The sequence below is a fragment of the Mesoplodon mirus genome (assembly GCF_964341445.2).
Source record: "Mesoplodon mirus genome assembly, chromosome: 2".
Lineage (NCBI taxonomy): Eukaryota > Metazoa > Chordata > Mammalia > Artiodactyla > Ziphiidae > Mesoplodon > Mesoplodon mirus.
In genome coordinates, this window is record NC_138977.1 from 219,371,854 (window position 1) to 219,398,537 (window position 26,684).

Consider the following 26,684-nt stretch of genomic DNA (forward strand, 5'->3'; position numbering starts at 1 on the left):
TGTTTATACTATGGTCTATTAAGTGTGCAAGGACATTATGCCTAAAAAAATAATGTACATACCTTAATTTTAAAATACCATTGCTAAAAAATGCTAACCACCATCTGAGTTTTCAGTGAGTCAATCTTTTTGCAATAACATCAAAGATCACTGATCACAGATCACCATAACAAATATAATAATGATGAGAAAGTTTGAAATTATGAAAATTACCAAAGTGTGACACAGAGACATGAAGTGAGCAAATGCTGTTGGAAAATCCCGCCAATAGACTTGTTTGATGCAAGGTTGCCACAAACCTTTAATTTGTTAAAAAAAAAACCAAAACGAAAAAGCAATATCTGCGAAGCACAGTAAAATGGGTATGCCTGTGACAATATAGTTATTTTTATGCTGGAAGTTTGACAATCTAATTTTAAGAAACCAGCATTAAAATGAACTTAGGAGGACATTGATATTCTATTTGTTACAGGTATCAAAAAGAGATTAGAGGGCTTCCCTGGTGGCACAGTGGTTGAGAGTCCGCCTGCCGTTGCAGGGGACACGGGTTCGTGCCCTGGTCCGGGAAGATCCCACATGCCGTGGAGCGGCTGGGCCCGTGAGCCATGGCCGCTGAGCCTGCACGTCCGGAGCCTGTGCTCCGCAATGGGAGAGGCCACAACAGTGAGAGGCCTGCGTACCGCAAAAAAAAAAAAAAAAAAAAAAAAAAGAGAGAGATTAGAGTACTTCTTATTTCCTTTAATTGGTACTAGAGGTGGAATACTATTACTATTGCTGATCTGAGACAAGTACCTTAGGTGGCAGGTGGGCCTATTCAAAGCAGGTATTGACAGGTTTTGTTTGCATTTTATTTTAGTGAAGAACAGCCAGACTAAAAAAATTGTGTCAGTTTGCTAAGCTAATAAACTTGTGTCCTTTGGATGACTGCTGACAAATTGAAAGTTCAGTGTGGCTTCTTGTCCCCAGCCTTTGCCTTGAGGGCGAGCACCCCTTGGGAAGCATGCTGGTTTGAGCATTAAGCCTGGGGGCCCTGGCAGTTAGATTTAGAGCAAGAAACAGCTTATCCAGCACCTTGGTCACCTGCTAGTCATCAGTTTGCGCATCTGGTACTGCCATCCCTCGGGAAATGAGCTGTCCTCATCGGAGAACAGGAGCTGGACTTTTCAGAAAGGTTTTCTTATGCCCTTTGTGGCCACCAATCCATAACATTTGAGATTAGTAGCTGACTATTGTGTAAATGGCAGGGGTGGAGGGGGAGGAATCTTTAGGAAATAACATTTAATGGAATTTTAAGACCCAAAAATGTGAATATGACGAAAGCTTTTAAAGTGTCTTTATTCTGAAGACCTTTCCTTTTCTCTCTTGATACTCTTAAGTGAATGAGATTATCTTCAAATACAGGTGAAAATGAGATATTCCCCCACATAGCTGAGTATTTTTACAGCACAGTTGAACAGTCTGAGCTATGGCATTTGCCAGGGTACTAAAAGTACCGTCCACATTAAGAGTTGGAAATATGTAATGACCCTTGCTAATTAAGGGTAAACATGATTATAGATAAAGTATTTCCAGATCCCATTTTACTGATAGTTTGTCATGCCTTTCTCTCGAGAATAGAATTTTAGAAATTTGCATTTAAGCCTTTTTTCCCTTTCCTTTAATCCTGTTTTATGGTAATGGAGCTTTACAGTGAACAATAGGAGGAAGGGAAAGAACAGCTATGTTGAAAATCACAAACTGCTTATTTTCTGACACATTAATTTAAATCTTTGGTACCTTTAATTCAATTTCCATATAACTCCAGTTAAAAGGTGCGTTTAGAAGCATGGTTTTTTTTTTTAACATCTTTATTGGAGTATAATTGCTTTACAATGGTGTGTTAGTTTCTGCTTTATAACAAAGTGAATCAGCTATACATATACATATATCCCCATATCTCTTCCCTCTTGCGTCTCCCTCCCTCCCACCCTCCCTATCCCACCCCTCTAGGTGGTCACAAACCACTGAGCTGATCTCCCTGTGCTAAGTGGCTGCTTCCCACTAGCTATCTATTTTACGTTTGGTAGTGTATATACGTCCATGCCACTCTCTCACTTTGTCCCAACTTACCCTTGCCCCTCCCCGTGTCCTCAAGTCCATTCTCTACTGTATGCGTCTTTATTTCTGTCCTGCCCCTAGGTTCTTCAGAACCACTTTTTTGTTTTTAGATTCCATATATATGTGTTAGCATACAGTATTTGTTTTTCTCTTTCTTACTTACTTCACTTTGTATGACAGACTCTAGGTCCATCCACCTCACTACAAATAACTAAGTTTCGTTTCTTTTTATGGCTGAGTAATATTCCATTGTATTATATGTGCCACATCTTCTTTATCCATTCATCTGTCAATGGACACTTAGGTTGCTTCCATGTCCTGGCTATTGTAAATAGAGCTGCAATTAACATTGTGGTACATGACTCTTTTTAAAAAAATTTTATTTATTTTTTTTATACATCAGGTCCTTATTAGTCATCAATTTTATACACATTGGTGTGTACATGTCAATCCCAGTCTCCCAATTCATCACACCACCAGCCCCACCGCCCTGCTGCTTTCCCCCCTTGGTGTCCATATGTTTGTTCTCTACATCTGTGTCTCAATTTCTGCCCTGCAAAATGGCTCATCTGTACTTTTCTAGGTTCCACATATATGCATTAATATACGATATTTGTTTTTCTCTTCCTGACTTACTTCACTCTGTATGACAGTCTCTAGATTCATCCATGTCTCTACAAATGACCCAATTTCGTTCCGTTTTATGGCTGAGTAATATTCCATTGTATATATGTACCACATCTTCTTTATCGAGTCATCTGTCGATGGGCATTTAGGTTGCTTCCGTGACCTGGCTATTGTAAATAGTTCTGCACTGAACATTGGGGTGCATGTGTCTTTTTGAATTATGGTTTTCTCAGGATATATGCCCAGTAGTGGGATTGCTGGGTCGTATGGTAGTTCTACTTTTAGTTTTTTAAGGAACCTCCATACTGTTCTACATAGTGGCTGTATCAGTTAACATTCCCACCAACAGTGCAAGAGGGTTGCCTTTTCTCCACACCCTCTCCAGCATTTATTGTTTGTAGATTTTCTGATGATGCCCATTCTAACTGGTGTGAGGTGATACCTCATTGTTGTTTTGATTTGCATTTCCCTAATAATTAGTGATGTTGAGCAGCTTTTCATGTGGTTCTTGGCCATCTGTATGTCTTCTTTGGAGAAATGTCTATTTAGGTCTTCTGCCCATTTTTGGATTGGGTTGTTTGTTTTTTTTAATATTGAGCTGCATGACTTTATATATTTTGGAGATTAATCCTTTGTCCGTTGATTCGTTTGCAAATATTTTCTCCCATTCTGAGGGTTGTCTTTTCGTTTTGTTTGTAGTTTCCTTTGCTTTGCAAAAGCTTTTAAGTTTCATTAGGTCCCATTTGTTTATTTTTGTTTTTATTTCCATTACTCTAGGAGGTGGATCAAAAAAGATCTTGCTGTGATTTATGTCACAGAGTGTTCTTCCTATGTTTTCTTCTAAGAGTTTTATAGTGTCCGGTCTTACATTTAGGTCTCTAATCCATTTTGAGTTTATTTTTATGTATGGTTTTAGGGAGTGTTCTAATTTCATTCTTTTACATGTAGCTGTCCAGTTTTCCCAACACCACTTATTGAAGAGACTATCTTTTCTCCATTGTATATCCTTGCCTCCTTTGTCATAGATTAGTTGACCATAGGTGCGTGGGTTTGTCTCTGGGCTTTCTATCCTGTTCCATTGATCTATATTTCTGTTTTTGTGCAAGTACCATATTGTCTTGATTACTGTAGCTTTGTAGTATAGCATGAAGTCAGGTAATCTGATTCCTCCAGCTCTGTTTTTTTCCCTCAAGACTGCTTTGGCTATTCGGGGTCTTTTGTGTCTCCATACAAATTTTAAGATTTTTTTGTTCTAGTTCTGTAAAAAATGCCATTGGTAATTTGATAGGGATTGCATTGAATCTGTAGATTGCTTTGGGTAATATAGTCATTTTCACAATATTGACTCTTCCAATCCAAGAACGTGGTATATCTCTCCATCTGTTTGTGTCATCTTTAATTTCTTTCATCAGTGTCTTATAGTTTTCTGCATACAGGCCTTTTGTCTCCCTAGGTAGGTTTATTCCTAGGTATTTTATTCTTTTTGTTGCAGTGGTAAATGGGAGTGTTTCCTTAATTTCTCTTAAGATTTTTCATCATTAGTGTATAGGAATGCAAATTTCTGTGCATTAATTTTGTGTCCTGCTACTTTACCAAATTCATTGATTAGCTCTAGTAGTTTTCTGGTAGCATCTTTAGGATTCTCTATGTATAGTATCATGTCATCTGCAAACAGTGACAGCATTACTTCTTCTTTTCCGATTTGGATTCCTGTTATTTCTTTTTCTTCTCTGATTGCTGTGGCTAAAACTTCCAAAACTATGTTTAATAAGAGTGGTGAGAGTGGACAACCTTGTCTTGTTCCTGATCTTAGTGGAAATGGTTTCAGTTTTTCACCATTGAGAACAATGTTGGCTGTGAGTTTGTCATATATGGCCTTTATTACGTTGAGGTAGGTTCCCTCTATGCCTACTTTCTGGAGGGTTTTTTATCATAAATGTGTACTGAATTTTGTCAAAAGCTTTTTCTGCATCTATTGAGATTATCATATGGTTTTTCTCCTTCAATTTGTTAATATGGTGTATCACATTGACTGATTTGTATATATTGAAGAATCCTTGCATTCCTGGGATAAACCCCACTTGATCCTGGTGTATGATCCTTTTAATGTGCTGTTGGATTCTGTTGCTAGTATTTTGTTGAGGATTTTTGCATCTGTGTTCATCAGTGATATTGGCCTGTAGTTTTCTTTCTTTGTGACATCTTTGTCTGGTTTTGGTATCAGGGTGATGGTGGCCTCGTAGAATGAGTTTGGGAGTGTTCCTCCCTCTGCTATATTTTGGAAGAGTTTGAGAAGGGTTGGTGTTAGCTCTTCTGTAAATGTTTGATAGAATTCGCCTGTGAAGCCATCTGGTCCTGAACTTTTGTTTGTTGGAAGATTTTTAATCACAGTCTCAATTTCAGTGCTTGTGATTGGTCTGTTTATATTTTCTATTTCTTCCTGGTTCAGTCTCAGAAGGTTGTGCTTCTCTAAGAATTTGTCCATTTCTTCCAGGTTGTCCATTTTATTGGCATATAGTTCCTTGTAGTAATCTCTCATGATCCTTTATATTTCTGCAGTGTCAGTTGTTACTTCTCCTTTTCATTTCTAATTCTATTGATTTGAGTCTTCTCCCTTTTTTTCTTAATGAGTCTGGCTAATGGTTTATCAATTTTGTTTATCTTCTCAAAGAACCAGCTTTCTGTTTTATTGATCTTTGCTGTTGTTTCCTTCATTTCTTTTTCATTTATTTCTGATCTGATCTTTATGATTTCTTTCCTTCTGCTAACTTTGAGGTTTTTTTGTTCTTCTTTCTCTGATTGTTTCAGGTGTAAGTTAGGTTGTTTATTTGAGATGTTCTTGTTTCTTGAGGTGGGATTGTATTGCTGTAAACTTCCCTCTTAGAACTGCTGTTGCTGCATCCCATAGGATTTGGATTGTCGTGTTTTCATTGTCATTTGTTTCTGGGTATTTTTTGATTTCCTCTTTGATTTCTTCAGTGATCTCTTGGTTATTTAGTAGCATATTGTTTAGCCTCCATGTGTTTGTATTTTTTACAGATTTTTTCCTGTAATTGATATCTAGTCTCATAGCGTTGTGATCAGAAAAGATACTTGATACGATTTCAATTTTCTTAAATTTACCAAGGCTTGATTTGTGACCCAAGATATGATCTATCCTGGAGAATGTTCCATGAGCACTTGAGAAAAATGTGTATTCTGTTGTTTTTGGATGGAATGTCCTATAAATATCAATTAAGTCCATCTTGTTTAATGTATCATTTAAAGCTTGTTTCCTTATTTATTTTCATTTTGGATGATCTGTCCATTGGTGAAAGTAGGGTGTTAAAAGTCCCCTACTATGAGTGTGTTACTGTCGATTTCTCCTTTTATGGCTGTTAGTATTTGCCTTATGTATTGAGGTGCTCCTATGTTGGGTGCATAAATATTTACAATTGTTATATCTTCTTCTTGGATCGATCCCTTGATCATTATGTAGTGTCCTTCTTTGTCTCTTCTAATAGTCTTTATTTTAAAGTCTATTTTGTCTGATATAAGAATTGCTACTCCAGCTTTCTTTTGATTTCCATTTGCATGGAATATCTTTTTCCATCCCCTTACTTTCAGTCTGTATGTGTCTCTAGGTCTGAAGTGGGTCTCTTGTAGACAGCATATATATGGGTCTTGTTTTTGTATCCATTCAGCCACTCTGTGTCTTTTGGTGGGAGCATTTAGTCCATTTACATTTAAGGTAATTATCGATATGTATGTTCCTATTCCCATTTTCTTAATTGTTTTGGGTTCATTATTGTAGGTCTTTTACTTCTGTTGTGTTTCTTGCCTAGAGAAGTTCCTTTAGCATTTGTTGTAAAGCTGGTTTGGTGGTGCTGAACTCTCTCAGCTTTTGCTTGTCTGTAAAGGTTTTAATTTCTCCATCAAATCTGAATGAGATCCTTGCTGGGTAGAGTAGTCTTGGTTGCAGGTTTTTCTCCTTCATCACTTTAATTATGTCCTGCCACTCCCTTCTGGCTTGTAGAGTTTCTGCTGAGAGATCAGCTGTTATCCTGATGGGGATTCCCTTGTGTGTTATTTGTTGTTTTTCCCTTGCTGCTTTTAATATGATTTCTTTGTGTTTAATTTTTGACAGTTTGATTAATATGTATCTTGGCGTATTTCTCCTTGGATTTATTCTGTATGGGACTCTCTGTGCCTCCTGGACTTGATTAACTATTTCCTTTCCCATATTAGGGAAGTTTTCAACTATAATCTCTTCAAATATTTTCTCAGTCCCTTTCTTTTTCTCTTCTTCTGTGGAACCCTTATAATTCGAATGTTGGTGCGTTTAATGTTGTCCCAGAGATCTCTGAGACTGTCCTCTGTTCTTTTCATTCTTTTTTCTTTATTTTGCTCTGCAGCAGTTATTTCCACTATTTTATCTTCCACCTCACTTATCCATTCTTCTGCCTCAGTTATTCTGCTATTGATCCCATCTAGAGTATTTTTCATTTCATTTATTGTGTTTTTAATCGATGCTTGATTCATCTTTAGTTCTTCTAGGTCCTTGTTAACTGTTTCTTGCATTTTGTCTATTCTATTTCCAAGATTTTGGATCTTAGAAATAGAATCTTGGATCATCTTTACTATCATTATTCTGAATTCTTTTTCAGGTAGACTGCCTATTACCTCTTCATTTGTTAGGTCTGGTAGGTTTTTATCTTGCTCCTTCTCCTGCTGTGTGTTTTTCTGTCTTCTCATTTTGCTTATGTTACTGTGTTTGGGTTCTCCTTTTTGCAGGCTGCAGGTTCGTAGTTCCCGTTGTTTTTGGTGTCTGTCCCCAGTGGCTAAGGTTGGTTTAGTGGGTTGTGTAGGCTTCCTGGTGGAGGGGACTAGTGCCTGTGTTCTGGTGGGTGAGGCTGGATCTTGTCTTTCTTGTGGGCAGGTTCACGTCTGGTGGTGTGTTTTGGGGTGTCTGCGGACTTTCTATGATTTTAGGCAGCCTCTCTGCTAATGGGTGGGGTTGTGTTCCTGCCTTGCTAGTTGTTTGGCATAGGGCGGCCAGCACTGTAGCTTGCTGGTCGTTGAGTGAAGCTGGGTGCTGGTGTTGAGATGGAGATCTCTGGAAGATTTTTGCCGTTTGATATGTGGAGCTGGGAGGTCTCTTGTGGACCAGTGTCCTGAAGTTGGCTCTCCCACCTCAGAGGCATAGCACTGACTCCTGGCTCCTCAATTTGGGATGATTTGTTGTCTATTCATGTATTCCACAGATGCAGGGTACATCAAGTTGATTGTGGAGCTTTAATCCGCTTCTTCTGAGGCTGCTGGAAGAGATTTCCCTTTCTCTTCTTTGTTCTCACAGCTCCCGGGTCTCAGCTTTGGATTTAGCCCCGCCTCTGCGTGTAGGTCGCCGGAGGGTGTTTGTTCTTCGCTCAGACTGGACAGGGTTAAAGGAGCAGCCTCTTCGGGGACTCTGGCTCACTCAGGCCGGGCGGGAGGGAGGGGCACGGAGTGCGGGGCGAGCCTGCAGCGGCAGAGGTCGGCGTGACGTTGCACCAGCCCGAGGCGCGCCGTGCGTTCTCCCAGGGAAGCCGCCCCTGGATCCCGGGACCCCGGCAGTGGCGGGCTGCACAGGCTCCCGGAAGGGCGGTGTGGACAGTGACCTGCGCTCGCACACAGGCCTCGTGGCGGCGGCAGCAGCAGCCCCAGCGTCCCACGCCCGTCACTGGGCTCCGCGCTTTCAGTCACGACTCGCGCCCGTCTGTGGAGCCCCTTTAAGCAGCGTTCTTAATCCCCTGTCCTCACACACCAGGAAACCAAGAGGGCAGAAAAAGTCTCTTGCCTCTTCGGCAGCTCCAGAGTTTTCCCGGACTCCTTCCCGGCTAGCTGTGGCACATTAGCCCCCTTCAGGCTGAGTTCTCACCGCCAGCCCCAGTCCTCTCCCTGCGCTCTGACTGAAGCCCGAGCCTCAGCTTCCAGCGCCGCCCGCACCGGCGGGCGAGCAGACAAGCCTCTCGGGCTGGTGAGTGCTGCTCGGCACCGATCCTCTGTGCGGGAATCTCTCCGCTTTGCCCTACCCAGGTACGTGGGGTGTTTCTTGCCTTTTGGGAGGTCTGGGGTCTTCTGCCAGCGTTCAGTAGGTGTTGTGTAGGAGTTCCACGTGTAGCTGTATTTCTGGTGTATCTGTGGGGAGGAAGGTGATCTCCGTGTCTTACTCTTCCGCCATCTTCCCTGGAACTAGTCTTTGTTTTAAAGTCTACTTTGTGTGATATGAGGATTGCTACTCCAGCTTTCTTTTGATTTCCATTTGTATGGAATATCTTTTTCCATCCCCTTATTTTCAGTCTGTATGTGTCCCTAGGTCTGAAGTGGGTCTCTTGTAGACAGCATATAGATGGGTCTTGTTTTTGTATCCATTCAGCCTGTCTGTGTCTTTTGGTTGGAGCATTTAATCCATTTACATTTAAGGTAATTATCGATATGTATGTTCCTATTAACATTTTAAAAATTGTTTTGGGTTTGTTATTGTAGGTCTTTTCTTTGTGTTTCCTGCCTAGGGAGGTTCCTTTAGCATTTGTTGTAAAGCTGGTTTGGTGCTGCTGAATTCTCTTAGCTTTTCCTTATCTGTAAAGGTTTTAATTTCTCCATCAAATCTGGATGAGATCCTTGCTGCGTAGAGTAATCTTGGTTGTAGGTTTTTCCCTTTCATCACTTTAATTATGTCCTGCTACTCCCTTCTGGCTTGCAGGGTTTCTGCTGAAAGATCAGCTGTTAACCTGATGGGGATTCCCTTGTATGTTATTTATTGTTTTTCCCGTGCTGCTTTTAATATTTTTTCTTTGTGTTTAATTTTTGATATTTGATTAATATGTGTCTTGGTGTTTTTCCCCTTGAATTTATCCTGTATGGGACTCTCTGTGCTTGCTGGACCTCATTGACTCTTTCCTTTCCCATATCAGGGAAGTTTTCAACTATAGTCTCTTCAAATATTTTCTCAGTCCCTTTCTTTTTCTCCTCTTCTTCTGGGACTCCTATAATGCGAATTTTGGTTCATTTAGTGTTGTCCCAGAGGTCTCTATGACTGTCCTCAATTCTTTTCATTCTTTTTTCTTTATTCTGCTCTGCAGTAGTTATTTCCACTATTTTATCTTCCAGGTCACTTATCCATTCTTCTCCCTCAGTTATTCTGTTATTGTTTCCTTCTAGTGAATTTTTAATTTCATTTATTGTGTTTTTCATCATTGTTTGTTTACTCTTTAGTTCTTCTAGGTCCTTGTTAAACGTTACTTGTATTTTCTCCATTCTGTTTCCAAGATTTTGGATCGTCTTTACTATCATTACTCTGAATTCTTTTTCAGTTAGAGTGCCTGTTTCCTCTTTGTTTGGTCTGGTGGGCTTTAACCTTGCTCCTTCATCTGCTGTGTGTTTCTCTGTCTTCTCATTTTGCTTAACTTACTGTGTTTGGGGTCTCCTTTTCACAGGCTCATAGTTCCCGCTGTTTTGGTGTCTGCCCTCAGTGGCTAAGGTTGATTCAGTGGGCTCTGTAGGCTTCCTGGTGGAGTGTCCTAGTGCCTGTGTTCTGGTGGAGGAGGCTGGATCTTGTCTTTCTGCTGGGCAAGACCGTGTCCGGTGGTGTGTTTTGGGGTGTCTGTGACCTTATTATGATTTTAGGCAGCCTCTCTGCTAATGGGTGGGGTTGTGTTCCTGTCTTACTAGTTGTTTGGCATAGGGTGTCCAGTACTGTAGCTTGCTGGTCGTTGAGTGGAGCTGGGTCTTAGCATTGAGATGGAGATCTCTGGGAGAGCTTTCACCGTTTGATATTACATGGAGCCGGGCGGTCTCTGGTGGACCAATGTCTTGAACTCAGCTCTCCCATCTCAGAGTCACAGGCCTGACACCCGGCCAGAACACCAAGACCCTGTCAGCCACACGGCTCTTTTGGGAAGTCTGAGGTCTTCTGCCAGCGTTCAGTAGGTGCTCTATAGGAGTTGTTCCACATGTAGTTGTATTTCTGATGTATTTGTGGGGAGGAAGGTGATCTCCACATCTTACTCCTCCACCATCTTGAAGGTCCCCCCTGCCCCCCAGTTGACTTTTTGCTTTAGTTATATGGCTTGTTTGCCAGTTTTTAAAATAAGTTTCGTAGTGTACAGTTTACTCATTTAAAGCACGTAATTTCAGTGGTTTTTAGTATATTCACAGTTTTGTAACTGTCACCACAATTAATGTTAGAACATTTTCATCACTCTAAAAATAACCCTGCACTCATTAGTAGTCACTCATTTCCCCCCAAACCCCAGGCAAATCCTAGGCAACCATTAATCTACTTTCTTTCTCTGTAAATTTGCCTATTCTGAATATTTCTGATAAATGGAATCATAAAATATGTGGCCTTTTGCGACTGGCTTCTTTTATTTATCACCATGTTTCAAGGTTCATGCTTATTGTAGCATGTGTCAACACTTAATTCCTTTTTATTCCATTGTATACCACATTTTATTTATCCATTCATCAGATGATGGACATTTGGGTTGTTTTCACTTTGAGGCTGTTATGAGTAATACTGCTGTGAACATTTTGTATAAGTTTTTGGGTGGACATTTGTTTTCGTTTCTCTTGGGAGAAAGAGAAATTCCATACCTAGGAGTGGAATTGCTGGGTCATATAGTAACTGTGTCTAACCTCTTGAGGACCTGCCAGACTGTTTTTCAAAGCAATGTGCCATTAAAGAGAAAAAAAAAAAAAAGATCTAGGGACTTCCCTGGCAGTCCAGTGGTTAAGGCTCTGCACTTCCACTGCAGTGGGTACGGGTTTGATCCCTGGTTGGGGAACTAAGATCGCATATGCCGTGCAGCATGGCCGAAAAAAAAGGAAAAAAAAAAAGATCTTTACAGGGTTGTGAAGAATCTGTGGGTTTCAAATAAATGAGGACATAGATGTTCTTTCTTTTGAAAAAACATCCTTTAAAGTTTTATAGGCTTATGTTCCATATCTGCATATCTTATTTGCTGTATCTCATTGCCTTAATAGATAACTGTATCATTTTCCATATTTGGTTTCCCATTAGACATCTGTTTAAAATTTTAGCTCCAGATGGACATAGATAGCTACCAACCTTTAAAGTAAAATCATTTATTTTCCTTTTCCTGTACAGCAGCAGCAACATCAGCCCTTAATCTTGGTTGTGAAATGTAAGTTGCTAGAGTAGTAGAAAAACTGGGGGAGCTTGCAGTGGTGCTTTTCTTTTTGAGATGGTGTGTATCGATGTCGTGAGAAGTGCCTAAGCACATGTTACACAGGACTGGCTGGGCCTCTGGAAAAGGGAAGGTGATCCCACTGTCCACGCTTTGTGTCGTAATCCCTAGAGCTCTGTGTAAACAAAGCATCTTAAGACTGAAAGGGATCCCAAGAAGTAGTTTTCTGTATTCCTGTTTCTTGGTAGGCCTAAATTTAACCTATTTTAAAAGATAGTGGTCTATACTTTCTTTTCTAAAGTTAACTTTATATATGGAAGATTTTTAAATATTCATTGAAAGTGTTTATGTTTAAAGTATTTTAAATTTCTATTTAGAAAAGTCAGTTTTAAGAGACAGAGACAGACTTCTGGATAAGATAGTGTGGTGACTTTGTGCTTTGTAATGCAGGTCACAATCCTTATCTGAAATCTTTGGGGCTGTATTTGTTTTAGAATTCAGGTTTTGGGGACTTTCTAAAAGGTTATTCCATGTACTTGATACATGTGCACTGAGTCTGGGACATGACCCTACAATTTTACACATTCATACTTCTTAAAGAATCATATGAATATTCATTCTAAGGAAAGTAAATGATGACTATAAATTGCCTCATATCAGTTCAGGGATTATTTTGTCATTAGATGAGCTTGTAGCAAACTTTTAAAAAACTTTCAGGTTTCAGAGTGTTTTGGATTTGGGAGTTAAGGGATATTGGGCCTATATCAACTCTGTTCCAAGCCCAGGAAGAGGATAGATTTTTAAAAAAAGAGAGAGAGAGAAAAGAAAAGAAAAACAAGACATTGCCAGGCCTAGAGGGAAACCGCATCTTATCTTCATGGACCATAAATGGAATAGTGGATCAGACAGAGGCCTTCTAGTTTCTGCATCCATAAGCAGGCAGTGGTGGGTGGAGATTTGGTCCCCTACACAATAAAGGGAACTAAAAGGGCTATATTGGAGATGGGGGTCTGGAGCCATGTTCAGTACTTTAAGCCTGGTGCTGGTGGAGTGGGACCCCCTAGTTCATGAAAGGAGGCTGTTAGGTTATCTGTTCTAAGTGAGATAATTGTGCCGAAAAGAATTCTCTTGTCTGTTAAGCCAGTAGCACCTCCCTTGAGAAACACTGGTCTTGGCAAAAGATAAGGATCTGAATTAACACAACATCAATCAACATGAAGTAGTTGGGGTTGATAGGAGAGCCTTTAGCAGGTAGAATAATGGAAGATGACTCCAAGGTTTCTTGCTTCAGTAATCCAGTGGGTGATGTAGTCGTTGCCTGAGATACGGCATACCGGCGAAGGAACAAGATTTGCCGAACAGGCGTTGGTCAGGTTTGGAGATGCCGAATCTGAGAGACCAGTGTCTCATGAGTGGGGAGATGTATCTTGGGGTCATGAGCTCAGAGCAAAAGAGCAGAGTTAGAAATGTGGAGTTCAACGTAATGGTACTTAAAAATGAGGAAAGAGGATGAAACTTTCTTGGCAGAGCATGAAGAATGGGAAGAGAACTAAGGGTGGAACATCGGGAGCCACCATTACCTTTAGAGATAGAGATGCCCACAAAGAAGACACAGAAGGAACAGCTGGAGGTGGGGGAAGAGCCCAGAGCGACGGGTGTCCTAGGGGCCGGGTGACGAGATGGCAGAGTGATCATTAATGCCACATTCTTAGACAGACATAAGGTTCATCCTTTTCAGAGCGAGGGGGTCCTTGCTTCACTCCGCCTGAGCAGTTTCATTGGCCCTCACTCTTTGACCTACCCCAGTCGGACTATAGTCCTCACAGGTCCAGTGACTGTGACACTGTACCCTGCTAACTCACGGAGATTTCAGGGTTGAGGGATGGATTTAGAAAAACGATTCTGGTAAACGTGAACAATGTTAAAAGGTGGTAGGAAAGGGGCTATTGGGGGTGGTGGTGAATGACGGGGCAAGGTCCTGATCCTAGAGGAGACACAGCAGGAAACTAGCCTTGCAGAGAAAAACAACTCCCATCCTTCTGAGACTGAGGAGAGTGGGTGCAGACTAGGTGTGCTGCTGCAAGATTACTTTAGAACAGCTAGATATTTAGAATCATCTTTGATATATTCCTGGGGGAGAGTCTTGCTGGCTTGAATGCTCTTAAGGAATAACTGTGTCTGACAGAGGCGTAATATCCTGTTTGAATATTAAAATTGCAACAATCTATAACTAGGTTTAAGGCACGTTTTCAGATTTTTTAAAGAAGGTGTTATTAATGTGACTAGATGATTATTAACACTCTGCATAAAAATCACTGGCCAGCAATTGCTCAGTGCCGCACGCAGCAGCAGCAGCAGGGGGCGACAGGAGAGCTCCTTTGCTGCCCCAATAATTCTATAGTAACCAAGGCTGGAGGGGGTATGAGGTGTATTCATGGAAGAAGGGAAGTGATGGTTTTCTAGGACTACTTTTATGCCCCATGTGTGAATCTGGAGGTTACCACTTACATTTGTAGCGTCAGAGTCCATCCATTCATTTAACAAAGGTTTTTTGAGACCTCCTGTACCAGGTACTGCTAAGGCCCTGGAGGTATATGAGTCAGTAAAACAAGGATCTCTGCTATTATGGAACTTACATTATGATGGGGGTGCGGCAGACAGTAAACATCAACATAATTATATTATGTCATATGTTGGAAAGTAGTGAACGCTACGGGAAATAAAAGTTGAGTGCAGTAAGGGTGGTGGGTGGAGTGCACAGGAGTGGAGATTATGGTAAGATATCTGAGGAAAGGATGTCTGGGCCGAGAGAATAGCCAGAACACAGGCCCTGAGGTGGAAGTAGTCCTGGCTTGTTGAGGAAGAGCAAGGAGGCTGATATGGGTGGAGTGGAGTAAGCAAGGAGAGGAGAGCCACAGGAGATGAAGGCAGAGGAGAGAAGATGAGGGTCTAGTTTTGAACATGTTGCGTGTGAGATACCTGATGGAAATCCAAGTGGAAACGTTGGGATATGTGCTTCTAGAATTTTGGGAAAGAGCGGGGTTGGAAATGTACCACTGGGAAGGAAGGGTTGGCATGTAGATGGTATTTACCTACCATGAGACTGGATGAAATCGCTGAGGGAGTTAATGCAGATAGAGAAAGGAGTCAAGGACTGAACCTTGAGGTGCCAAGACAATAAGAAGTCAAATGGTCAGGAAAGAACCAGTAAAAGAGGAAAAGAGTGACCACTGGAAGCCAAGTAAGGCAGTGTATCCGAGAGCATGAGGGAGAGATGAACTGTGTCAAATGCTACTAAGCGGTTAAGATAAGGACCAGGAATCCACCACTGCATTTAGCCAAGTAGAGACCATTGGTCACACTGAAGATAAGGTTTAGGTGGAGTGGTGGGGGCCAGAGCCAAGTTGGAGTGGGCTGGAGAGAGACGGGAGGAGAGGGATTGGAGGCAGTGAGGAGTACAAAGAAGCAGGGCCCTGGCTGGCACAGGAGGAGTGTTAGAGGAGAGAAATATCAGTGTGTTTCTGTGCTGGTGGGAATGATCAGGCAGAAAGAGGGGACAGGAGAGAATTGCTGGAGCAACGTCCATATGCTTGATTCTTGCTCCTTCCCCATTATCTCAAGATCTGGTTAGTTTTGCTTACTTGAAGGGAAATTAAGTTAACCTGGTTTTGGCAGGATGACTGTAGATTTTTTTTACTTCACCTTTGGTTCCCTTGTCTTCACGGGTAGGCCAGGAGGAGTGTAAAGTTGTAATCATGTTGTGAAACCCATGTGAATAGAGTGTTTGGTAGCCATAGCTTTGAAAAGACATAAAACCCGTAAGATTGCAGTACATCTGAATTCTTCGTTCAGTCTCCACTTCCAATTTGATAAAACAGGAACAGCCCCCTTTCTTTTAAAAAAAAATAATTTACTTATTTATTTTTGGCTGCATTGGGTTTTCATTGTGGTGTGCGGGCTTCTCATTGCAGTGGCTTCTCTTGTTGCGGAGCATGGGCTCTAGGTGTATGGGCTTCAGTAGTTGTGGCATGCAGGCTCAGGAGTTGTGACGCACGGGTTTAGTTGCTCCGTAGCACATGGGATCCTCTGGGACCAGGGCTCGAACCCGTGTCCCCTGCATTGGCAGGAGGATTCCCAACCACTGTGCCACCAGCGAAGTCCAGCCCCCTAACTTTTAAAAAAAAATTTATAATCAAAACTCGAACCAGGGGACTTCCCTGGTGGTCCAGTGGTTAAGAATCCGTCTTGCAATGCAGAGGACGCCAGTTGGATCCCTGGTCGGGGAACTAAGATCCCACATGCCGCGGGGCACCTGAGCCCGGGCGCCACAACTAGAGAGCCCATGCGCCACAACTACCGAACCCACTTGCTCTGCAGCCCATGCGCCTGCCACAACTAATGAGCCCGTGCTCTCTGGAGCCGGAGCACCATAATAAAAAAGATACTGTGTGCTGCAACTAAGACCCCGATGCAGCCAAAAAATAAATAAATAAATATTTTTAAAAACCCCACAATCTTGAATTAGTTTTTTCTCCTCATTAAGTTTTTTTATCCTGTTTATAATCTAGTAATAGTTATTTTGTAAGTAAGACACTACTAATGATAACCATTTAGTAAGTGTTAGCTCTTAATAGGGGTCTACCACTTAGCATAGCAATAAGACCAGTGTATTGAAAAAATGGAATTAGTCTGCATATGGTTAATAGAATCCTTATGTCCCTTTCAGAATATTTGCTTTGTGTGTTGAGCCACATGAAATTATATGTAAAACGCTTGACTTTAACCAGGTGGTCCTCTGTAGAACCTCTGTGCCCTTCTCTTGTCTTAACACCTTCCAATCCTCTTCATCACCTTTGTTGGTTGGACTGCATATTTCCTGCAGCCCCTACTTTCTGCTTCAAACTTAATCTCTGGACCCAAAGAGTATGTTTTTATGCTGATTTCATTAGTGTGTGTGAGGACAGGAGGAGAGAGAGTGGTTGAAACGTCCAGCTTTTACCATTCCCAATAGAGCAGACTCTTGGCAACTTCTCACCCAAAACACTCAGTTAACTAGCATGAATATTTAGCACATATTGCTCTAAAGAAATGTGACTAGAGCATAGCATATGTGTATTTTGCACTATTTTTAATCTTTGATGCCAATTTTTAAAGCGTTAATGAATCCCTACCAGAGCATTTTATTCTTCAGTTATATTACATAAGAACTTACTATGATCCTAACCTGAATTTTCTACCCCTAAGTCCTAAGTATATCCTGCCCTGTATTCTTTGCTTATCCTCTACTGTAGCTTTCTAATCCTTAAAACCACAGCTGTGTTTTCTAATATCAGTTGTCTACTGGGTCATTTTACCTGCTCTTGAGGTTTTAACCACAATGCTTGAGGAGTAGTGACACTTCTGCACTCACACTTGAACACTAAGCAAGCAGATATTAGTAATAATGAATTCTCTTTCTCCTCCTATTATTTAGCTCTGTAAGAAGCATCATTTTGGAATTAACAAACCAGAGAAGATTATACCATCTCCTGATGACTCAAAGTTTCTACTGAAGACCTTTACGCATATTAAATCCAATGTGTCTGCTCCTAATAAAAAGAAAGTAAGAGTTTAATTGATATGGGCTTGGAATTCATCTTTGATTAGTTTTAAATTGAGGGGTGACTTTCCTGCTAATAAACTTACTTTCAAACTACGTGTCATATTAAAGCACCATCTCTGCATATCCTTGGGATTATGTTTTACTTTGCTCCTAGGGAATTGTGTGGTATCCACACAATGCTTTACATTTAATTCCTGCAGTAATAGTAGATTAATTTCTTACAGGTTAAGGAAAGTAAAGAAAAGGAGAAGTTGGAGAGAAGATTACTTGAGGAGTTGCTGAAGATGTTCATGGACTCCGAATCCTTTTACTATAGCTTGACCTATGACCTGACCAATTCAGTGCAGAGGCAGAGTGCTGGGGAGAGGGACCCCTGTCCTCTCTGGCAAAAGGTACCTCTCACAGCTCAGAGCAGGGTTTGCCACCAGAACAGTTTATGGACCCGTTTGGCTTCTATAGGAGAACTGAAACAACATGTTTCTTTTTTATTTTATTTTTTTACATCTTTATTGGAGTATAATTGCTTTACAATGGTGTGTTAGTTTCTGCTTTATAACAAAGTGAATCAGTTATACATATACACATGTTCCCACATCTCCTCCTTCTTGCCTCTCCCACCCTCCCTATCCCACCCCTCTAGGTGGTCACAAAGCACCGAGCTGATCTCCCTGTGCTATGCGGCTGCTTCCCACTCGCTATCTATTTTACATTTGGTAGTGTATATATGTCCATGCCACTCTCTCACTTTATCCCAGCTTACCCTTCCCCCTCCCCATATCCTCAAGTCCATTCTCTAGTAGGTCTGTGTCTTTCTTCCCATCTTACCCCTAGGTTCTTCATGACCTTTTTTTTTAGATTACATATATATGAGTTAGCATACGGTATTTGTCTTTCTCTTTCTGACTTACTTCACTCTGTATGACAGACTCCAGGTCCATCCACCTCACTACAAATAACTCAATTTCGTTTCTTTTTATGGCTGAGTAATATTCCATTGTATATATGTACCACATCTTCTTTATCCATTCATCCGATGATGAACACTTATGTTGTTTCCATCTCCTGGCTATTGTAAATAGAGCTGCAATGAACATTTTGGTACATGACTCTTTTTGAATTATGGTTTTCTCAGGGTATATGCCCAGTAGTGGGATTGCTGGGTCATATGGTAGTTCTATTTGTAGTTTTTTAAGGAACCTCCATACTGTTCTCCATAGTGGCTGTACCAATTCACATTCCCACCAGCAGTGCAAGAGTGTTCCCTGTTCTCCACACCCTCTCCAGCATTTATTGTTTCTAGATTTTTTGATGATGGCCATCTGACCAGTGTGAGATGATATCTCATTGTAGTTTTGATTTGCAAACAACATGTTTCTGAACTGTTTGTTTTCTACCTTTTCCAGGTCGATGACCGATTTTTTTGGAATAAATATATGATACAAGACCTTACTGAGATTGGTGTGAGTAGTTGTTTCTGAAATATTCTAAGGTAGTTTATAGTTGTTAGGCAAATATTTTTAAGTTGTACTAAAATTAAAATTTTAAATCTCACGTAATGTTTTCCCCTGTAGAAAGAGAATCATTTAGCTAGGGAAAACCAGGGCACTACTTTAAGGCAGTTCATAATTTGACTATATAGCCACAGGCTTATCTTTTCAGCAGGTTTCCATAGAACAGTCATAATTTAAGGCTGTGGAACTAATATCCATAGAGTTCCTGTAAAAGATATTTTGTTTGTACCCATTGGAAGTGTTGAAGCCCGGTTTTCCTTTAGTGATACCAGTCATTTAATGTTCCTGTTTCCTCATATGGAAATTGGAGTAGACAAATCTCTAAGAACGTTCCAGTACTACAAGTATTCGAATCAGAGAAGACAGGGGATATCATGAGATTATTGCATGAGATTCCTTCAGGTTTAATGATTACCTTCTTCCTTTACTCTGTCATGTATATTGGAGAATTATGACTGTCCAAAGACAGTTCATTTATTCGGTCAATTAACCAATATTTATGGAAAGCCTGCCATGTGCCAGTTACTGTTTTGGACACAAATTGAGCAAAAAGTTGAATAGGTCACAGATTATCTTTTTCTTAATCTTTCAGAAAGTTCAAACCTTTTTTCTTTGTTTCTCCCTATTGGTGGTGGTTAGTATAAATGATTTTGACCTATTTATCGGTGATGTCTGAAACTAGGTATCTATCATGGCTCACCTCTCTAAAATGTTCTTGCCTCTCTTGAGGATGCTGATCAAACCATGACCACCAAAACTTAATGATAGGGGGAGAAAAATAAGGGTGTCTGTAATGAGTATTTGTCCTGTTTGCTGACATATTGAGCTCTAATGTGTTTTGCAGAGTTTTTGTCAGACACGTAGCATTACCATTTAAAACTGATGACTTACAATAAAGGTGGTATTTGGTAGCATACCTATCTCTGTTCCTGCTGAGAGTTTTGTATTTATTGCTAAAACAAAAATATAAATAATGAGAATGGTGATAAAAGTAATGAATGTAGATAGATCCTTTGCTTCACTATTTTCAACTCTAACCACCTTCCTAAGATCCTGTCTGCAGTCTCCATAAAACAAAACTGTGAGATAGGACCTGGAGTATATAAGTAGTATATTTCACAGCTACTTTAGACTGTGAAAGAAGGGGTGGATTTGAAGTTGATTCTGAGATTAAGGCTAGATACAGATACGGAGATAGGAGGGAAGGAGGGACTAAGAACAGCTTCTCTGGAGCACTTTTCATCCTTTACTGTCCCTGCATACAGTCAGTTGAGAAATCTGAGTATTCTTAGTCTTTCAGACTAAGAGGAACTCTCTAACTTTAATTAATACTCTCCTAATTACATTGGATGACTTTTTAAAATAAGATATTTATGGAAAGGATTCTTTTTTTTGGTTCATTGACTACTTGGATTTTAGCTTGGCAGAGCAAGACTTTTTCTAAACTAGAAAGAATAGACCTCTATGTTTCATAATAAAGTGATCAGAGTTGGTTGTATTTAATTAAAGGCTTAATACAATTGGGAGTTGAAAATCAACCTTTAAGCTTTATTTTCTTCTATACCAGCAGGAATAACCATAATAGCCACATTTGTTAAATCCTTACTATTAGGCAGGCACTGTGCCAAACACTTTTTAGATTTTACTCATTTAATCTTCACAGCAATCTTATGAGGTTGTCGTTTTTCTTATTTCGCAAAGCAGAATGCCAAGGCACGGCAAGGTTAAGTGATTCACCTGTGTCAGGAGTTAAGTGGTGGAGCTTGAATTAGTACCCAGCAGCTGTGGTCCCTTTCAGGCTGACCACTGTAAACAAAAGGAAAGGCTCTCACCTCCGCCCCCCTCCCTGCCTCCATTCCTTAGTGTTCTCCAAAAAGCAGAAAATATAGTTAAAGGATGGAAGGTTTCTGCTCCTAATAAACTAACAACAAGTATGTGCTAACTACTGCTTGGGTTTAAGAAAGTAGCAGTGCTGTACAGAATAGGAGCAACATGATGTTCATATTATTTTCAGACACCGGATGTGGACTTTTGGATTATCCCCATTATTCAAGGTTTTGTGCAGATTGAAGAACTTGTGGTTAATTATAATGAGTCATCTGACGATGAGAAAAGCAGCCCAGAGACACCCCCTCAGGAGTCCACCTGCGTGGATGACATTCACCCACGCTTTCTAGTGGCTCTCATTTCACGCCGAAGTAGACACAGAGCAGGTGAGTGGAGGGCTGTAATAGTGTACAAATTAAATCCAGGCGAGAATGGAACATCTGCAGATGTACTGAAGTGGTAATGACAATAATGGATTTGGAAACACAGTTGGCTTCAAAGTGCTCAGTGACTCCCAGTAGTGTGATATAATTGGGGACCAAGTTTTTGGAGAGAAGTGAATGGGAGAGAGTTAACAAAAGGGAAAAGAAAAGGAGGTATATATGTGGAAAAGAGCAGAAAGTCACTTGGGATGTGCTTCTAGATACCATTGTTCCTACTGACAGCCTGTATCACAGTAATAAATCCTTCCCGAGTGCTAGTACCTTTGGGAAAAACCTCCTCTTTCAGTTCACAGGAACTATCTCAGCTTCAACTTTTAAAAAACGATGAATACAGGCATGATCTGGGGTAAGTTGATACTGTTCTGCCTGGCAGTTGCACATTAGATCCCCAAGGCTGTCCTGAAAGACACAGATTTGGTTAAGAAGCATATCTAGTGAGACTAATTTTTTTTTCAATGTTGCTCTTTTGTTTTAATTTTCTTTTAGGAATGCGTTATAAACGAAGAGGAGTGGATAAAAATGGAAATGTTGCAAATTATGTGGAGACTGAGCAGTTAATTCATGTGCATAATCATACCTTGTCATTTATTCAAACACGAGGCTCTGTGCCTGTGTTTTGGAGCCAGGTTGGGTATCGATATAATCCAAGACCTCGGCTGGACAGAAGTAAGCCTGTCAGTTACTTGCTTTGCGGACGATGATTTCAGAGGGAGTTTTTTAAAATATTAGATACTTCATAGATTTGGATTTGTTTTGCCAGATACTTCATTTAAAATAATAACTCATATGGTAAAATTTAATAGTGATATAATAATCACAAAAGTAATAATGGTTGTTGATAATTTAAGTAATTAACAATAAAAAGATGCCAAAATAGAGCAAAACAGACCTTAATTCACAGATTTTAATTTGTTGTTTCTTTAAAGAATACTTTATTACATGCTTAATTTTGGAAAAGTGTAAATATGGCCATATTTATAGAAGCAGGAAATATCTTAAATAAGACAGCATCTACAGGGAATAGATAGGATGCCTTTACTCACATGTTTTGCTATGAAACGTTTGTTGTTGTTTTAAATACTAAGGACTTAATTTCTTCCAGTATTTTAACTTTAGCACTGGAATAGCTAAGTCATATCAATCTAATTAGATTACTGGAAGAGGCTGATTTTAAAAATTGTTTTCAGAATATTTTTCTCTCAAAACAATTTATATTTGTGAGAATTCAGTAAAACTTCAGTTTTTAACATCCTTGTTTTAAAGGGGTTTTTATTAATTTATTATAAACTACATGAAACCTTTTCTGACAAGTTGGCTGGTTATATAAATAATAAATGTCATTTCATAGTTGCCACCTTCAGTATTTCAGTTTAGTCTAATTGGGGGAAAAAAATCAGAGATCTTCTGCTTAGCATTTCATTTTAAAATATTGGTTTTAGACAATCTTAGTTACATTTGGGCTGTCAATAAATTATGTAAAAGTAAACGTAAAGGTGGAATAGGCACTAATTTCTGTGTTACACATGGGAAGGAAAAAAATATTTTGTATCACTTCTTTGTAGGTGAAAAGGACACTGTCGCCTATTTCTGTGCCCATTTTGAAGAACAACTGAAAATTTACAAAAAACAGGTGGGATTTGATCTGTAGTAATAAGTGTTCCTTCATATTTTTAGAAATGGTTATGCATCTGTTTCTTTAAATTTCATGAAAATAATATATTATTCATAATTAAGCAAAATGGCATTTCTTGTGAAGTTAAAGAACACATAGCTAAGAGTGTTCTTAATATTCTTTAAGAATTATCATTGAGTCAGCTACTTTAGACTGTTTTTAGATGAGATTAATCTACTGTCAGTTGCTACAATCTGAGAAGTATCTGGAGTAGGATAGGAAAGGCATCTCTCAGTACCACCTATAGGTCCATCTCTTTGAGATAACAATTTGGTATGTATCCTTCAATATCTTTTTTCTCGGCCCACCGTTCTTATTTATTCATACACTCATATGTAGGTATGTGAACATATAAACCAAAATCATTTGAGAACTCTTAGGTGAAATACAAGTTCAATAAGATGACCAGATTTCATACAGATTAATATAGACTAATCAGTAACTCTCTTATCCATTAGCAATGACCAGTCTGAAGGTGTAATGCCATGGGATGCATTTTTCTAACAATAACAAAAATAGGAAGAAATAACCTGAAATCTACTGAACATACAAAAAAGATAGCATGTATATGGGGGCAAGGGTATTGGGAGGGGAGGATTACTGAAGAACGTAAAAGAAGACTTGAATAAACGGAGAGAAAATACCGTGTTCCTGGAAGGAAAGACTCAATATTGAATAGATTTCAGTTGTTAATATATAAATTTTGTGCAATCTCAAAGAAAGTCCCAGCAGGGAAATAAAAAGCAAACCCTCATATTGAAAAAAAATATAAATTTTGTAGTAAGAGATAAAGGCAGGTAACTGGGGAAATGAGAATGCTCACACATTGCTGGGAGGAGCATAAGTCGCTATAGCCATTTTGAATGGTATTATCAATCAAAATAAAATATGCTTGGGCTTCCCTGGTGGCGCGGTGGTTGAGAGTCCGCCTGCCGATGCAGGGGACACGGGTTCGTGCCCCGGTCCGGGAAGATCCCACGTGCCGTGGAGCGGCTGGGCCCGTGAGCCATGGCCGCTGAGCCTGCGCGTCCAGAGCCTGTGCTCTGCAACGGGAGAGGCTGCAACAGTGAGAGGCCCGCGTACCACAAAAAAATAAATAAATAAAGTAAAATATGCTTATACTGTTAATCCAGTAACTTGTCTATTGATATCTTACATACCATATATAGAAATCAGTTCCAGATGGATGTGGATCTAAATGTGAAAGGTTAAACAATAAGCCTTTTAAAGGAAAATATAGAGCATCTTTTGACCTTGGGTCTTAAACAGGGCTTTAAAAGCACTCACCATAATGAAAAAAAAATGACTTTACTAAATGTTTAATTTTTACTAAAACTTTATTTACTGAAACTTTATTGAATGATCAAATATTTTGAATATTAAAATACTACTATATGTTATAAATATTATTTATTAAAATTAAATAGGACTTAAGCACCAACCATAATGAAAAAATTGATAAATTTGACTTCACTAAAATAAAAGAACTTCTGATTATTAAAAGGCACCATTAAGAGAATGGAAAGGCAATTCACAAAGCAGGAGAAGACATATATAAGACAAAGGACTTTTATCTAGAGTACATTAAAAACTCCTATAAATCCATAAAAAAGGTGTACAGCCCAAAAGAAAACTGGACAAAAGACTTGAGCAGATTCTTCATGAAAAAGGATGTCCAAAGGCCGATAAACATGAAAAGGTGTTCCACGTCATTAATCATCAGGGAAATGCAAACTAAAACCACCATTCACAAAACCAGAATGACTAAAAATGGCGGGAAGTACAAGTTTTGTGAAAGATGTGGAGCAACTGGAACTCTAATACAAGACAAAAAACTTTAAATCTCCCTGAGAGAAACGTGTTCAATCAAGGAGGCATGTATAAGCGTCCTTTATTGCAGCATAAAAAAACCCTAATTGTTCATCATCAGGAGGTCAGTGGATAAATAAAGTACAGCATATCTAAAGTGCTGAATACAAATGCTTAAAAATGATGAGGGGTCTTCCCTGGTGGCGCAGTGGTTGAGAATCTGCCTGCTAATGCAGGGGACACGGGTTCAAGCCCTGGTCTGGGAGGATCCCACATGCCGCGGAGCAACTAGGCCTGTGAGCCACAACTACTGAGCATGCACGTCTGGAGCCTGTGCTCCGCAACAAGAGAGGCCGCGATAGTGAGAGGCCCGCGCACCGCGATGAAGAGTGGCCCCTGCTTGCCAGAACTAGAGAAAGCCCTCGCACAGAAACGAAGACCCAACACAGCAAAAATAAATAAATTAATTAATAAAAACTCCTACCCCCAACATTTTCTTAAAAAAAAAAAAAAAGATGAGGTACATCTGTGTGTACTAATGTGAAAAGATCTTATATAGTGGAGTGAGAAAAACTGCGTAACAGCATATGGCACGTTACCATTTAAAAACTCCCACAAAACAAAACTGTGTCATATGTAATTCTCTTTCATATATATGTGTATTCTCACCTACATACGGCATGCACATTTATATAGGAACGCACTTAGATGGCCTGAAAGGGTACACGTCAAACTTGTAGTGGGAGTTACCTTCAGGGAAGGCTGTGGACTTAGGTTGTGGTCAGGAAGGGTGTGACCTTTATCCACGTTTGAATTTTTTACAATGTAAGTCAATTTCATGTATTCGCAATATGTGTAATTATAAGTAGCATTGAAGAGAATAAACCATAATTTAAATGTCACACATAATCACTGTAAAAATTGAATAGTGAGGTATGTAAAGGAAGTAGAAGAAGTAACCTCCTCTCCACCCTCATTCCTGCTCCCTGCTGACTTTCACAACCTGTTTGTACACATCATGCACATCAACTTTATAGGCGTATGTGTTGAGCAGACGCTTGTTCCTTTCTAACAGTGCCCCAAGAGTGTTCTTTTATCCACCCTCATCTGCTGGGCAGTTGCTCTCTGGGAGGTGGCCTACAGTCGGTCTGACTCAGTCTTGGTGTCTCTACTGTGGCTCTTGCCTGTATTTGGTGTACGTTCTTGGCACTTTGGCCAGTGAGGTCTGATGTGAAGGGAGGTCTGCTGGGAGGCTCTGGGCACGATTTCCTACTCTAATAAAAAGAGACACAGGAACCCACAGTCAGCCCCTGTGGGGGTTGTGTCTGGATTTCATTGGTACTGCTGCAGCTGTGTCAAGCCTAGGTCACTAGCCTGAGGATTGACTAATATGCCGAGGGTGACGGAACAAAAAGATAGATCTGGTTTTGGTCACCAGTGAATGAAGCAGTTCTGGAACCGTGCAGCCTCGACTTCTGAGGTTTAGAACAGATTTCCGTTCTGAGATTTGAGTCAGTAATTTGTCATTTGCAGCAAAAAACATCTTGACACATGCATATATACCCATTCAAAATTTAAGTCAAAAGAGGGCTATAAGCTATGGGATATACACTATTGTGCAACTGTTTTCACTTAATAGCTCATGGCTGTTATTTAACCATTTCTCCATTGGTGGACCTTTAGGATATAGTTTTTGCTATTCTAAAATTCTCCAGAAAACATCCTTTATATATTTTGGAACACTTGTGTGCTTTATAAAGTTCTAGAGGTGAAATGGCTGGATCAAACATTACATTTCTTTTAGGTTGATACCTACCACTCAGTTGCTTCCAAAAAGATCACACCAGTGCACACTCTCAGTGTCAGTGGGAGCCAGTGCCCATTACCCCTATACTCACTAATGCTGTCTACATTTAGTGTTCAGCTTTT

The 26,684-nt window shown here is 40.0% G+C and overlaps 1 protein-coding gene across 1 annotated transcript in view; it reads left to right on the forward strand.

The window, feature by feature from the left end:
• The window catches only part of INPP5F (inositol polyphosphate-5-phosphatase F), a 97,607-nt gene that overhangs the window by 45,193 nt on the left and 25,730 nt on the right, over window positions 1-26,684 (forward strand). Inside the window, exons 4-9 of the mRNA XM_082601673.1 lie at window positions 17,365-17,493; window positions 17,718-17,885; window positions 18,897-18,953; window positions 21,019-21,217; window positions 21,761-21,940; window positions 22,837-22,904. Coding sequence (XP_082457799.1) covers window positions 17,365-17,493; window positions 17,718-17,885; window positions 18,897-18,953; window positions 21,019-21,217; window positions 21,761-21,940; window positions 22,837-22,904 — 801 coding nt within the window. The remainder of the gene's footprint in view (window positions 1-17,364; window positions 17,494-17,717; window positions 17,886-18,896; window positions 18,954-21,018; window positions 21,218-21,760; window positions 21,941-22,836; window positions 22,905-26,684) is intronic.